Genomic DNA, 14,173 nt, shown 5'->3' on the forward strand with positions numbered 1-14,173 from the left:
CCTCATCTCTCCCCTCAAAATGGACCTCAGATACATTTCATTTCATACTGGAGTTCATTCCACACCATAACAGAATGTGAGATCCAGGAAAGTCTTTAGTGATAATCTATTCCAGATCGCTCAGTTTATAGATGAGGAAACCAGAATAAAGTGATTTAATAGAGGGTATCCCTTTGCTGTCCTCTTTTTCACTGTTTTCTACCATTTTTTCTTTTTTATTTCTTCCATTTCTTCTCCTTTCTTTTCTTTATTCCATGAAAATCCTATTTCCTTGATAATTTATAGTCCTGAAAAGTTCTTTTTTTCATGGTACAGGGAACTGAATAGTTGGATTTGGGAGTCTAAATGATAATAATGTTGTTTCTTTGTTTTGTCTTTTTAAAGTTGTGTTCAATTCTTTGTGACCCTATTTGGGATTTTGTTTCTACAAATATCTTCTTCAAAGACACAAAATGGTTCTAATTGTCCATATGCTGAGAATTCCATTTTACCCTCTCTAAATTTCAGGAGAAAGCTAAGAGGATGTGCCCCCTTAGTTTCCAAGGCCAGTTTATAACAACAGCCTGAAATTCCAAAGTTCATTTTTCAAGAAAATAGCAAAAGCTTATCAGAAGCAACTAGGTAGTACAGTGGGTACTGCGTTTGCTGGAAGACCTGAGTTCAAATTCTGCCTCAGACACTTACTAGTTGTATGATCCTAGGCAGGTCATTTAACCTCTCCCAGCCTTAGATTCCTCATCTGTGAAATGGACATATTAATAGTACATACTTCCTAGGGTTGTTTTAAGGATCAAATAAGATAATATATATATGCATATATATATACAGATTATGAAAAAATGCATGTATAATTTATACATATACGTATGTATAGATATGATGAAACAACACTAGGAGTTAGATGCATTCTCTCATGAGTTCAAATCCAGCCTCAGATACTTACTAGGTATGTGACCCTGGAAAAGTCACTTAACCCTGTTTATCTCAGTTTTCTCATCTGTAAAATGAGTTGGAGAAGGAAATGGTAAACCACTCTGGTATCTTTGCCAAGAAAACCTTTCCAAATGGGGTCACAGAGAGTGGAACATGACTAAACAACGAAGATGACAACAACAACAACACAAAAACACATACACACACTAGCTATTTGTTACTTTGCATTTCTTATCTGTGAACAGGACAGAACTTAAGTTCTTTGAGAACAGTCTGGTTCATTTTGTATCACTAGTACCTAGCACATATCTAATAAATACTTATTGGTTGATTGATTATGTTAATATTGTTCAATGGAACAAAAGTCTACCCATCTCGTCTGTGAGGTACCCTGAGATATGTCCCATAGCCAATTTGAAAGGGGAGGCATTGGGATAGGGAGGTATATTTTTCAAGATCTGTCCTTTGGCTTCTTCCCACATTCTAATGTTTAAACTGGAAAAGCAAGGGATTCTGGGGTGAAAAAGGAAATCTAGCCAGAAGATCAAATAGCTGATTGAAGCAAGACTAAGCACATGATTCCAAAAATTTATATTATTTTATTTTAATTTTTTAAACCTTTACCTTCTGTATTAGCAATACTGAGTATTGATTCTGAGGCAGAAGAGCAGTTAGGGCTAGACAATGGGGGTTAGTGACTTGCCCACGGTCACATAGTTAGGAAGCATTTAAGATCAAATTTGAACCCAGGACCTCCCATCTCTAGCCCTGACTCTCAATCCACTGAGTCACCTAATTAACCCCCTCTCCAAGTTTATTTTAAAAAGAACTTGAAAGTCAATGGAATTCCAAGTTCTTCTTTGGGAAGAAGGCTTAGACAACTTGGATAATTCAGGGGGTTGCAGATTCTCTTGTGGATTCCCTGTCTGTCCTACAGAAGGCAACGGGTATCCAGTCTTGAACACCGACCTGGTAGTCATTCCATCTGAGAGCTATCCTGGATTGGTTTCCACTGACCATGTTTCCCTGGACTAATTACCACCACTCTCTGAGCCTTGGTTGCTTCATCTATAAAATGGAGTCAATGAGCCCTGCCCTTCCTGCTTCACAGGAATGTTGTTGGAATTCAGTTCAATAAACATTTATTGAGCACCTGCTATATACAAGGCAAACAGAGATAAAATGAGATAATGAAAGGGAAACCTATTTATAAATTACTAAATGCTGTGTAAGAAGCCACAGCCAGAAAGAAATTTGGAGATTATCTAGCTCTAGGTTGTTTTTTTTTAAGCTCTAGGCTTTTTACCCCTGTTTGTGTCTTAGACCCCTTTGGTGGTCTGGTAAAGCCTAATGACCTCTTCTCTGAACCAAGTATATTTAAAAATACATAGGATGGAGGCAGCTAGGTAGCACAGTAGATAGAACGCTAGACCTAGAGTCTAGAGGAACTAGGTTCAAATGTGACCTCAGATACTTCCTGTGCGACCCTGGGCAAGTCACTTAACCCTGTTTACCTAGTCCTTGCCCTTCTGTCTTAGAGTTGTTATTAAGACAGAAGATAAGGCTTTGAGAGAGAGAGAGAGAAAAAGAGAGAGAGAGAGAGAGAGAGAGAGAGAGAGAGAGAGAGAGAGAGAGAGAGAGAGAAAGAGAGAGAGAGACAGAGAGACAGAGAGACAGAGAGAGACAGAGAGAGACAGAGAGAGACAGAGAGACAGAGAGACAGAGAGAGACAGAGAGAGAATGACAGGGGAAACCAATGATTTTGAAATCCAGTTGTCAGAATGTTTTTAAAAACAAGTTCATGAGCCCCACGTTAAGAACCCTTAATCTATCCCAGTGCTTTCGTTTTAACCAAGGAGGAAACAAACCTAGAGATAGGAAGTAGCTTGCCTAAGATCATCCACCTTTAATATCACACAGCTAGGAATCCATTATCCTGACTCTTTTTCTTTAACTACAACTTTGGAAGGGTAGAGGGGATTAGACAATAATGTAGAAAGAATCTTGGGCTGAAAAGTAAGAAGCTTGGGTTCTGTGTTCTGATTCCCTTTTTTATTATACCAGGCAGTCAACAATAAATCTTTATTAAGCACCTACTATGTGCCAGACAGTGTGCCAAGTACTGGGGATCCAAGGAAAGGCAAAGACTTCAAGACAAGGTAGCGTTGTAAGCTTTGGTCAGACAGTAGATAAAGGCTGACTTGTTGGGATCCCTGCTAGGATGCAACTAGTTAGTGAATGAACCCAGACCCCAAGCAGCTTTTTGACTCCTAATCCAAGGATCTTTCCTCTACTGTGCCCAGCCTTTTTTCTTAAAGATGGTCCTTTGGTCTGCTAGCCATGTGTGTACTCTGCTTCCTGCATCCCTTTCCCATCTCTCCAAATGGGAAATTTGCAAGTACAGACCTTATCTCAGATCCATACTCTGGGGACACTGAACTATCTTTCTTATCTTGGGCAAGTCACTCTTCATTTCCTCTTCTGTGAAACTATGAGGGTTGGACCAGATCAGAGAGGTCAAATACACAGCTGGCTTTGCAACAGTGCTGCCCAACCAGATTAAAATACAATTGGAAAATACTTAAGAAAATAAATCCAAATCTAATAGAACACAAATAGTGTTAATATGTGGTTTTCTCAGATCAGTAAGTGGGCAGCAAGAATCTTTATGTAAAGCTTAGTCGCCATATTCCTATTGGAATTTGATGTCACTGAACCAGACTACTCTAAAGTCCCCTCCGGGTCTGACATTCCATGAATAGTTAATGGTGTTCAGGAAAGATCAGAAAACATTGTTCTCTGGCTCCTACAGGGGTAATTACAAAGTGACTATATCCCCCAGATGCCAGCACATCTGGATGAGAAGTAAAGAGTACAGCTAATCAGCCAGAGGTCTGGACCCAAGGATGTCAAACAGCTGGCCACTCAGTTACATTCCCTACATCTCCCCAGGGTGATGTCTGGCCCTGTATCTACTGATTCAGCTGGTGACCTCTTGATGGGTGGGGAGGGGGGAGGAGGAGATTGGGATTCCTTTTTCTGTGCCAGTGGCCACAGGGGATTTAAGGAATGTCATTCAATCCTGAGACCCTGGCAGTGGGATGACCCATGGAAATTCTTTCTTTCTTTTTTTTAAATGTTAGACAAAGATCTACTTCAACTAAAGAGGGACTTTCATGGCTTTTTAGCAGATGCCCATAAAATGGCCCTCCCTCTGGCCACTTATAGCACTTCTGTTTGCAAACAGAACCAGTGCTGTGGCCTCACTTACAATATCAAATTATATAATTATAGGGTTCTTGGAAGTTACTTATAATTAGTTGGATTATAGGTTGTACCAGCCAGGAGTTCTAAAAAATCCATTACTGGGGGTAAGCATGAAGGAGGGTTATAAGCTCACCCATTTAAAGGTAGGAGACATAGAGAGGGAGGAGTAATATTTGTTTAGTCATGGTTTATCCATATTGGTATGGGCTGGGAACTCACTTTTCCAACATAACTGAATTTTCAAGATAGCTATAACTTTTCTCCTTCTTCTCCTCCTTCTCCTCCTTCTCCTCCTCCTCCTTCACCTCCTTCACCTTCTCCTTCTTCTTCTTCACCTCCTCCTTCTCCTCGTCCTCCTTCACCTCCTCCTTCTCCTCCTTCTTCTTCTTCTCCTCCTCCTCCTCCTTCATTTCTTCCTCCTCCTTTTTTCTTTCTCCTCCTTCTCCTCCTCCTCCTTCACCTCCTCCTCCTCTTTTTCCTTCTTCTCCTTCTTCTTCTCCTCCTTCTCCTTCAAGATTATAGGATCATGGGGGCAGTTAGATGGTTCTATGGATTGAGAACTAGGCTCAGAGATGGGAGGTCTTGGGTTCAAATTTGACCTCAGATACTCCTGGCTGTGTGACTCTGGGCAAGTCAATTAACTCCCAATGCCAAGCTCTTACTACTCTTTTGCCTTGGAACCAATATATAGTATTGATTCTAACATGGAAGACAAGAGTTTAAAAAGTAAAAAAGATTATAGGGTTATACATATAGAATGGAAAAAGACAGACACTATCGAGAGCAACCTTTGAGAGAACAGAAAACTGAGGCCTAAAGAGATGAACTTACTGGACAACTAGGTAGTATAGTATATATATAAGACACCTGCCCTAGAGTCAGGAAGACTTTTCTTCCTGGATTCAAATCTAGTCTCAGACACTTATGAGGTACATAACCCTGGGCAAGTCACTTCACCCTGTTTGCTTTGTCAAATGAGATGGAGAAAGCAACAGCAAACCACCCCAGTATCTTTTCTGGCCCTTGCCATTTGCCCTGCGGCTGAATTTTCTTCTTTGTTGTCTCCCCTAACTGCAATGTTAGGACCTTGACTTCTCTATTTATTTCCCAAGTGCTTAGCACATAGTAAATACTTAATAAATGATTTTCAATCATTCATAGAATCTAAGGACAGGTGGGGTGTTTCTGCATTTCCCTCCTCCTTCTTCCCTACCTTATTCAAATCCTATCTGTCCTTCAAAGGTCAATTATGATCCCACTTCCTGGGCCAAGTGTTCCTAAACTCACCATACCCCAAAGTGTTCTTCCCCTGTTGCTGAATTCTGTCTCCTGCTTCCTCCTGCTTAGAGTCTTCTATTACCCTCATCCTTAGCTAAATTCTACATGTCTTTCAAAGCCAACATTGTTCATGAAGTTATCTAAGGATTTTCTTCTTAGACCTTTTGGAATACTTATATGTAACAGAATTGATGAAGTATAGGCATGCATGCAGAGCAGGAGTGGGGGGTAGGGAGGTGGGGGTAGGGGTGGGGTGGGAGCTGCTCTGTTCCCTCTCTTTCCAGCAATCCAAGGACATTTTTTGCATATCCCCTCCCTTCCGTCCAGTCGCCCAAAGAGAGTACTTCTTCCCTCTGCTCTCTGGGGTAATGGAGGGGGTTGGGGCTCACAGGCAGCTTGAAGTTGCAGTTTGGGCACATGAACTTGAAAACCTTTGCCAACACTGATCTATAATATTCATTTGATATCAAACTTTTGCCTTATGGTGTGTCTGTTCTATCTCCTTCACTAATTATAAAGCAGTGTGGTATAGTGGAAGGAATGCTGGATTTGGAGTTGGGATATAGGTTTGAATCCCAGCAGTGGCCTCTGCTCCATTTAAAGTCTTCGAGCTGAATGATTGATGGTTGATTGGGGATGTTGGCAAGTGGAGATTCTTCCTTAGGTACAGATAGAGTGCTAGGTCAGGAGTCAGGAGGACCTAGGTTCAAATATGACCTCTGACCCTTCCTAACTGTGTGACCCTGGGCAAGTCATTTAACCCTATTTGCCTAGCCCTTTGCCACTCCTCTGTCTTAGAAATGATACTAAGGAAGATAGCAGAGGAAGGCATAAAGCTTTCTTATCTTCCTAATACTCCCCACAAACAACAGAATCAATGCTAAAAGTGGCAAAAACAGACAGGAGTCAGAAGTGAAGTTGAACATCCTAGGAATAACTATAGAGGAAGGTTTCTGACTTCCCTGGCCTCAGTCCCACCACTATATGCCCTAGGGACAAGAGCAGAGTAATCAGTATAATGAACAAGGTAGCCCCCAGGGACAGGATTTGCAACCTCACCTTGTTTGCTGAGCCAGTAGAGCTTGCATCAACTAGGATACCATTGGAATCTGCAGGTAGAGGGTCCTGGGAGAAGCTGGGTCTGCCGCAGAGGCCTCCCTGGCCCACAGCTGGGGATTGAAGGAGTGGACATCCCAGAGTCTATGGACATCAGGCTCTAAGGGCAGGAACTCAAGCCTAGTGGCTAAAAAATGAGGGACTTCAGAGACCCAAGGAACCCAGACTAGACACTTGCTCTATCCCAGGCAGTGGGAGTAGGAAAGGAAGAGTAAGGAAAGAGTGCACACTGGTGAGTGTGGTTGCTGAGGGACTGGGGGTCCATCAGCTATAGTCATTCTCAGGAGAGTAGAGTCCCTGGATGCTGCCATAGGGAGAGGTAGACTCTCTGCTTGCAGTTGCAGTGACAGAATTAACCACAGACTCTGGAGCACTTGAAGTCAATCACAAACTGGGATTTGAGTAGACTGGGAGTACACCTGACTCTGAACTATATAAAAACTGCAATAACTAAATAGGACCCAGGAAAAAGCAAACATACAAAAAAATCCTGAAACATAAAGTAGCATACCCCCAACACATAGAAACCTGGGACATCAGCAAAATGCCAATAATTAAGTCTATTGGTCTGGCTGCTAAAATTTAAAAAATAAAATAAAAATCAGCAAGCAAAGGAGAAAGAGCCCAACTACTGAGAGTTATTATGGGGACAGGGAAGACATTAGCTCAAACTCAGAGGACAGTAAGGTAAAACCACTTATTTCAAAAACAGAAAAGATATATAATACATGGTCACAAACTCAAAATGAGATTTTGGAGAAAAATTTAAAAGACCTAGAAAACTAAATGAGAGAGGTTGAGAAAAATTTAGAAAAAATAAAGAGTAATGCAAGAAAATCAGGAAAATTATGAAAGATCACTCAAATGGAAAAAGAGATCCAGAAATTCATGGAATAAAATAACTTATTAAGAACTAGAATTGGACAAGAGGAAGTTAGAGATTTCCTAATACAAGAAATAATAAAGCAAAATCAAAAGAATGAAATAATAAAAAAGAATATGAAACATCTTATAACCATCTTATAAAATAGATCAAGGAGAGATAATATAAGAATTGTTGGACTCCTGGAAATTATAATTTTTAAAATAGTTTAAACACCATACTCCAAGGAATCTCCTGAAGGAAAATCACCCAGAAACTAGAATCAAAGGATAAAAGAGAAATTGACAGAATCCATTGATTACCACCTCACAGAAACCCCAAAATTAAAATGCACGGGAACATCATTACTAAGTATCCCCTCTCAGAACTAGATAAATCTAACCAAAAAATAAGAAAGAAGTTAAAGAGATAAATAGAAGCTTAGATAAGTTAAATATGATATATATCTGGAGAGCCCCCATACACCTCCATGAAGTTAGTAGCAGATCAACCTAAGCATACACATAATCCAAACATAATTCCTAGTGGGATAACTATGATTTAGAGAGCATAAATATTCTGCAAAACTTTAACACTCATCATACTATGGAGGTAATCCTACATTCCTGAAGGGTTATGGCATTGGAACAAAAGTTCCACTGGGTAGGACAAGGCTGGAAAGACTCGGTTTTGGAAAGAATATGTTCTGGGAACAGATTGTGTCTGTTGCCTAAGGATTAATCTAGCTAAATAAGGCCTTAGCGATGTATGTTAAATGAGAAGCAGACAGGTTAATTTGATCAAATTAAATGCCAATAGAAACATGGAGAAACAAGTTTAACATTACATTGCTAGAGTAGTTATAAATTTTTTTAGGGAAAAAAGATAGAAATATACATTAAGAGTTGCAAAGCTGTTCATGCTCCTTGACCCAGGATTCCATTAATAAATTTGACCCTAAAAGCATTATTAAGAGGGTAAAAAGCTGTGTATGTATGAAAATATTCATGGAAGTTTTGTGTGTAATGACAAAATATCTGGAAATAACACAGATGCAATGATTGGGAGAAAAGACTGAATTGACCATGATATATGAATGTAGTATATTGTATTATGTTATTAGAAATGATAAATAATAGAAATAATAAAGAAAGCAAGGAAAATATATGAAGAAATAAAAAGAGAATAAGAATAATACATACTGAAAAAACAGCCACAAAATCAAGAGAAAAAAGTATCAAAGTAAAATAAATCTAAAGGAAACTTAAAAATCAAGGGTGTTTATATTAGCATACACATAATTTACATATTTTTAAACAAATTGCAAGCAATACAGAGTTTGTGGTTTTGCACACAATTTTTCATACATTTGTTTATTTTAATGTGTTTTTGGTGGTGGTGGTGATGATTACCAAGTATATAATAAATTTTGTTTTGTTTTGTTTTGTTTTTTTAAACCCTTGTACTTCGGTGTATTGTCTCATAGGTGGAAGATTGGTAAGGGTGGGCAATGGGGGTCAAGTGACTTGCCCAGGGTCACACAGTATAATAAATTTTTTTAATTGATACTAAGACAGAAGTTGTTTTAAAAAAGTATTGTAGAGGACTGGAGAATATTCCATCTGAAGATGGGTTGAAGGAAATGTGAATATTTAAAGAAGATACTTAGGTGAGGACATACTAGTTATCTTTGGGTATTTGAAGGCCTGCCATGTGAAAGATGGATTAAATTTATTCTCTTTGGCCCCAGAGGACAAGGCTAGGAGTGACAAGTAGAAGGTAAAGAGATGCAGATTTAGGCTTGATGAGAAAAAAAAAACTTTTTAACAATTGCTGTCTTAAAGAAGGCTGCTGAAGATCATCATGAGATTCTCACCATTAAAGATCTCCAAATGAAAGCTGGATGATAACTTGTTGAGAATCTTATACCTGGGCTACAATATCTTGTAATATTATACCTATAATCCCTGGTATTGGAGAGGCAGATTGTTTGAGTTCAGAAGTTTTAAGTTACAGTAGGGTTAACACCAATTGGGTATACATAGAAAGTCTAGCACTACCATGGTGATCCTCTGAGAATGGGGGCCATCAGTCTGTTTCGGGAGGGGTGAACCAGCCCAGGTCAAAAATGGAACCCTCAACACTCCCATATTGATCAATGTCGGGACTGGGTCCATAAGTAGCTATTTTATTTCTAGTCTGTGCAAGTCAGAGAGATCCAACCTCAAAAAATATATATTATAGAGGGAATTTCTATTCAAGTATGGGTTGGACTTGATGGCCTTCAAGGGCTCTTCTAAATCTGAATTTCTATAATTTGCTGATATTAACTACAATTGAGTTCTGCCCCCAATACATACTGATAGTGAAACCCCAGACACATCATTGAATTCTCAGTGCCCCAGGCAACTCTCTTCTGTAAGTGATGGATGAGGTTACCTCTCCTGTATTTGTGAAAGGAGTTTCTTAAACCAGTGAAATCACAATTCTAGACCCTTCAAGACCAGCAAACCAAAAACGACTTATTGGACTGTTGAGTGGGTGAAAGGAGGGAGGAAGGAGGAGGAATGGAGGATGAGGATGGGAGAAAGGAAGGGAATAGTAGGTAGAGAATAGGAAGGAAAGGTAGGTAGCTGGGGTAGCCGGCCCCCAGCCCTGGTGGGGAAATTAACCAGAGTCCTTTGGAGCCCAATAAAATCAGGCTACACTTTAGGGTTAGAATAAGCTGAGTTTGTTTAGGTTAGGAAAGGGAAAAGGTCTGGGGAAGCTTGGAGGAAGATCACCAAGGCTCTCCAGGGAAAAAGGCTCTCCTCAGTCTTGGGAAAAGGCACCCCTTCTCTCAAAAAAAAGGTGCGAAAAGCCGCATGCTCTCTCTCTTCTTATATACTTTACTCAGACACCTCCCACAAAGGAAGTGGAAGGTGTCTGAGAAAGTTATGGTAGAGAGTGCTGGGAGATGTAGTCTCCCAGGGTCCTAGCCATTCCCAAATGCACAGGACCTAGGACAAGTCAACTCCTCATTCTAGTCCTCAGTTTTTTCCATATATAAACTAAACTAAATTATATATACATATATGGTATAGTGCAGTTATGGTGAACCTTTTAGAGACTGTGTGCTGCACCCCATTCCCCTTCCCCCAAGACCACCTTTCACCACCACTTCCCTGCCTTACCCGAAACAAGAGGGAGGAAGCACTCCCATTGGGCTGCTGGGCAGAGGGCAGGAATGTGCTCAGGTACATGAAGAGGGGGAAGGGACCAGCTTGGCCCTGAGTCCCTCTGCCTTTCTAGTAATGAATTCTGGCAGGTGAAGGCGCTAGTGCCCATAGAGAGGACTCTGTGTGCCCTCTTTAGACTGTGTGCCATAGGCTCACCACCATAGGTCAGGAAGTCTCATTTTTATGAATTCAAGTCAAGCCTCAGCTACTTACTAGCTGTGTGACCCTAAGTGAGTCACTTCACCCTATTTGCCTGTTTCCCCATCTGCCGAATGAGCTGGAAAAGGCAATGACAAACCATTCCAGTATCTTTGCCAGGAAAACCCCAAATGGAGTCATAAAGAGTCAGGGATACAACTGAAAAATGACTGAACAAAAATATATACAATACATATCAAAAACACAATACACATGTATAATGCTTACTATTTTCCAGGCATTGTTCTAAGCCCTAGGGATTCAAAAGATGCCCCCTGCTCTCAAGAAACTCGCAATCTAATAGATTATATGCTATAGTCTTTCCATATATACTTACAGACACATATAGACGCATAGCTAGAATTGAGTGTAGTATATGTATATATGTATATATACATGCATATATGATTACACACATGTATGCAATACATGTCCACTTCTATATATGCAGTACAGATACACACATACATGTGAGAATGTGCTCATTTCTAGCTCTAAACCTTCAGAACCTTTCTGGAGGTGTCCAATACCTCTCGTAGCAGGACCCCAAAGTGTATTTGCTAAGAGGTGATGAAGCCTCATAACAGACCCTCCAAACCCAAGATGAAGCCTTTTCTCCCTTATATAACAATATTCTGTGATTGTAAACAGAGTCCCGTAAGTCCCCCTCCCAACGGTGAGCCCCTAAGCCTTCTCTGCTCTAGTGTGCCCCCACTGTGCAGGGCATGCTTCTTGGGTTGGGGGTTCTCTCGCCTGGATCCCCACACACCCACAGCTTCTCTGGAAGGAGGCTACTCTTACGAACCCCAGATTGGGTTGACTTTTTTTAACAATCCCCCCAACTTTCACAGAGACAAACACATTTCAAAACAGCTAGCTTCTGAGAGAGCCAAGTTACTCATTAACAACAGGACAAACAGGTCAACATTGACCTAGATTACATCTGCCTTTAGAATTGAGGTTCTGTCCACTTCAAGCCCCTCCTCCTTAACCTCCCCCCCCCCCAACCCCGGGAAAGCAGACATCGAAATGTTCCGCCAGCCTGGAGGATTTAGGTATTACTCTGTACACTTAGTCAAAATAAAAAACAACTCCCCTCCTCTCCAAATGTCAGGGTAACCCATAAGCAGCAGGGCCCAGAAGGCAGAACGATAGGCATTTGGTAACATCAGCGCTTTCTATTTGGGACACTAAATAGACTGAAAAACATAGAATTCTGAGACCTTTGAGAATAGATCCCTCAATTCCCAGCCCCCCTCATCCCAATGTAGAGATGAGAAGACTGAGGTCCCCAAATATAGCATTGGCAGCAAGGACGGAACTAGAACCAGGTCTTCTAACAACACCCACTTCCAACATTAGTGGATTTTCTGGGGCGCATGTTCCCCATAAAATGCAAAAAAAAAAAGAAGTGCTAGTTTCCTAACTGACTGGCACAAAATGAGAAGATCATTTGCTCAAGGCTTCAGCTTCTCCCTCAACTCGCCTTTTCTGAGAGTCTTTTTGGGTCTGGGTTCCAGTCTCCTGTTTGCCGACTTTGCAAATAACATTATTGTTGCGTCACAGAAAGCATACAAGAAAAACTATAACTATTCTAAAATAACAAATAAATAAATAAATAAAGCGATTTTAACCTCCGTAAAATAAGTTGCTCAAACAACATCTTTTTTAGGATTCTTTTCTTTCTGCTGTCACCAGATATTTTTATCTATTCCATAACTGGTATTGAGAAAATAGTCATTAGTATGAATTAAGCTTTCAAGAAACCTAATTACAGAACCTTCTGTTTCTATGACACTTTAAGCTCTTCAAAGGGCAATCAGACCTTAAATATTTTTATCCCCACTTTACAGATGAGAAAATTGAAGCTTAAGATAGATTGGGAGATCCTTTAGTCACAGATTTTAGAGAGGGAATAGAGATGATCTAACTCACTCTATCTCATGTTAAAGATGAGGAAACTGGGACCCAGTAAAGAGTAATAATGTGTAATAAATTGCAGAATTGGAATTTTGAACTCATATCCTTTGACCGTGAGTGCGGTGCTTATTGAAAAATTAGAAAGTCTTTTAATGAAGGAAGACTCCCACTTTTCTACTTAACCAGTAAAACAATATCGACTTCTATCAGCTAAGATTTCTCTCTCAGATAGATTCCCAGAATACGTAAATAGCCGGACCAATTTAAAAACACACTCATCGGGTCAAGTATTGCTATTGCGCTCAAGAGGGGATTACTTAGAGCAAATGCCAGGGAGAACTCGGACTGTCACTCACCTGAGTTTGTGGGGAGCACCCGCAGGTTCTCAAACTCTAACATAGTGTACGAAGAGTCCAGGGACACGCTATAATCTGCCATATCCATATCCATTATGGTTTCATGAAGCTTCATGATCACCTGTCAAGCGGCAGAGCTGAGGCCACGACGGCCTGGTGTCAATCACAGCCAAGGTCTAGTCAGGAAAAAACACCGGCCCGAGACCTTCCAAATGACAAATCATTATCTAGCTCCCTCCCTTCCTCTGAGCTGGCCTCCCCTCCCCTCCTAGAATGAGGCTAGATTGTTTCTCTTTCTAGCGTTCTCACACGTTCTAGTGAGGTATCAGTGTCTCCTTGGGATTAGGTGATGCTGATAAGCAAGTCAACTTGGGCTGTGCCTTGGTTCAGCCCAGCTCAGCCCTAAAGGAACAGCCCTGGGCCCCACAGTGGGGAGCCTGAAGAATGGATCCTTTTCTCCATTCTGCCAGAGCATCTTCCTAGCCAGCCAAGCTGCTGGGTTTGGGGGGAAGAATTCCAGGGGCTAACTTCATCTTTACTTCTGTAGGCCTGGGACTCTTGACTTTCTTCCTACTGAATCTGCCGATCAACTCCGTTACAGATGGAGGCAGAAGTTAAATCATTTTTGATTGGAGCTATGAACATTGTAAAATGCCATTCCATATCCTTACGTCACTTTGCTATGGATAAGGGAATTAGGTAGAATGAATGACTAGCAGGATATGGCAGTGCCTTCCCCCTTCAACTTGTGCGTGGCCATATCATACCTGGGTTTGGAGATTTCCCAAGTTTGAAAAGTTATAGAATATTTTTCTATAAATATTTATAAATATAAATTTTTCTATAAAATCCACAAGGACCCAAGATGTCAGAGTGAGAAGGGACTTCAGTGATCATTTAGTCTAATTAGTCTGATTAGACTCTCTCTCTCTCTCTCTCTCTCTCTCTTACTCTCTCTCGCTCTCTCTGTTTCTCTTCTCTCTGTCTCCCTCTGTCTCTCTCTCTGTCTCTCTCTGTCTCTCTCT

The 14,173-nt window shown here is 40.7% G+C and overlaps 1 protein-coding gene across 1 annotated transcript in view; it reads right to left on the reverse strand.

The window, feature by feature from the left end:
• The window catches only part of LOC123233250 (hepatocyte nuclear factor 4-beta-like), a 69,813-nt gene extending 56,550 nt beyond the window's left edge, over positions 1 to 13,263 (reverse strand). Inside the window, exon 1 of the mRNA XM_044659402.1 lies at positions 13,149 to 13,263. Within this exon, the coding sequence (XP_044515337.1) occupies positions 13,149 to 13,263 (115 nt within the window). The remainder of the gene's footprint in view (positions 1 to 13,148) is intronic.
• Between the last annotated feature and the right edge of the window lie 910 nt (positions 13,264 to 14,173).

Source organism: Gracilinanus agilis, chromosome 2 (genome assembly GCF_016433145.1).
Source record: "Gracilinanus agilis isolate LMUSP501 chromosome 2, AgileGrace, whole genome shotgun sequence".
NCBI lineage: Eukaryota > Metazoa > Chordata > Mammalia > Didelphimorphia > Didelphidae > Gracilinanus > Gracilinanus agilis.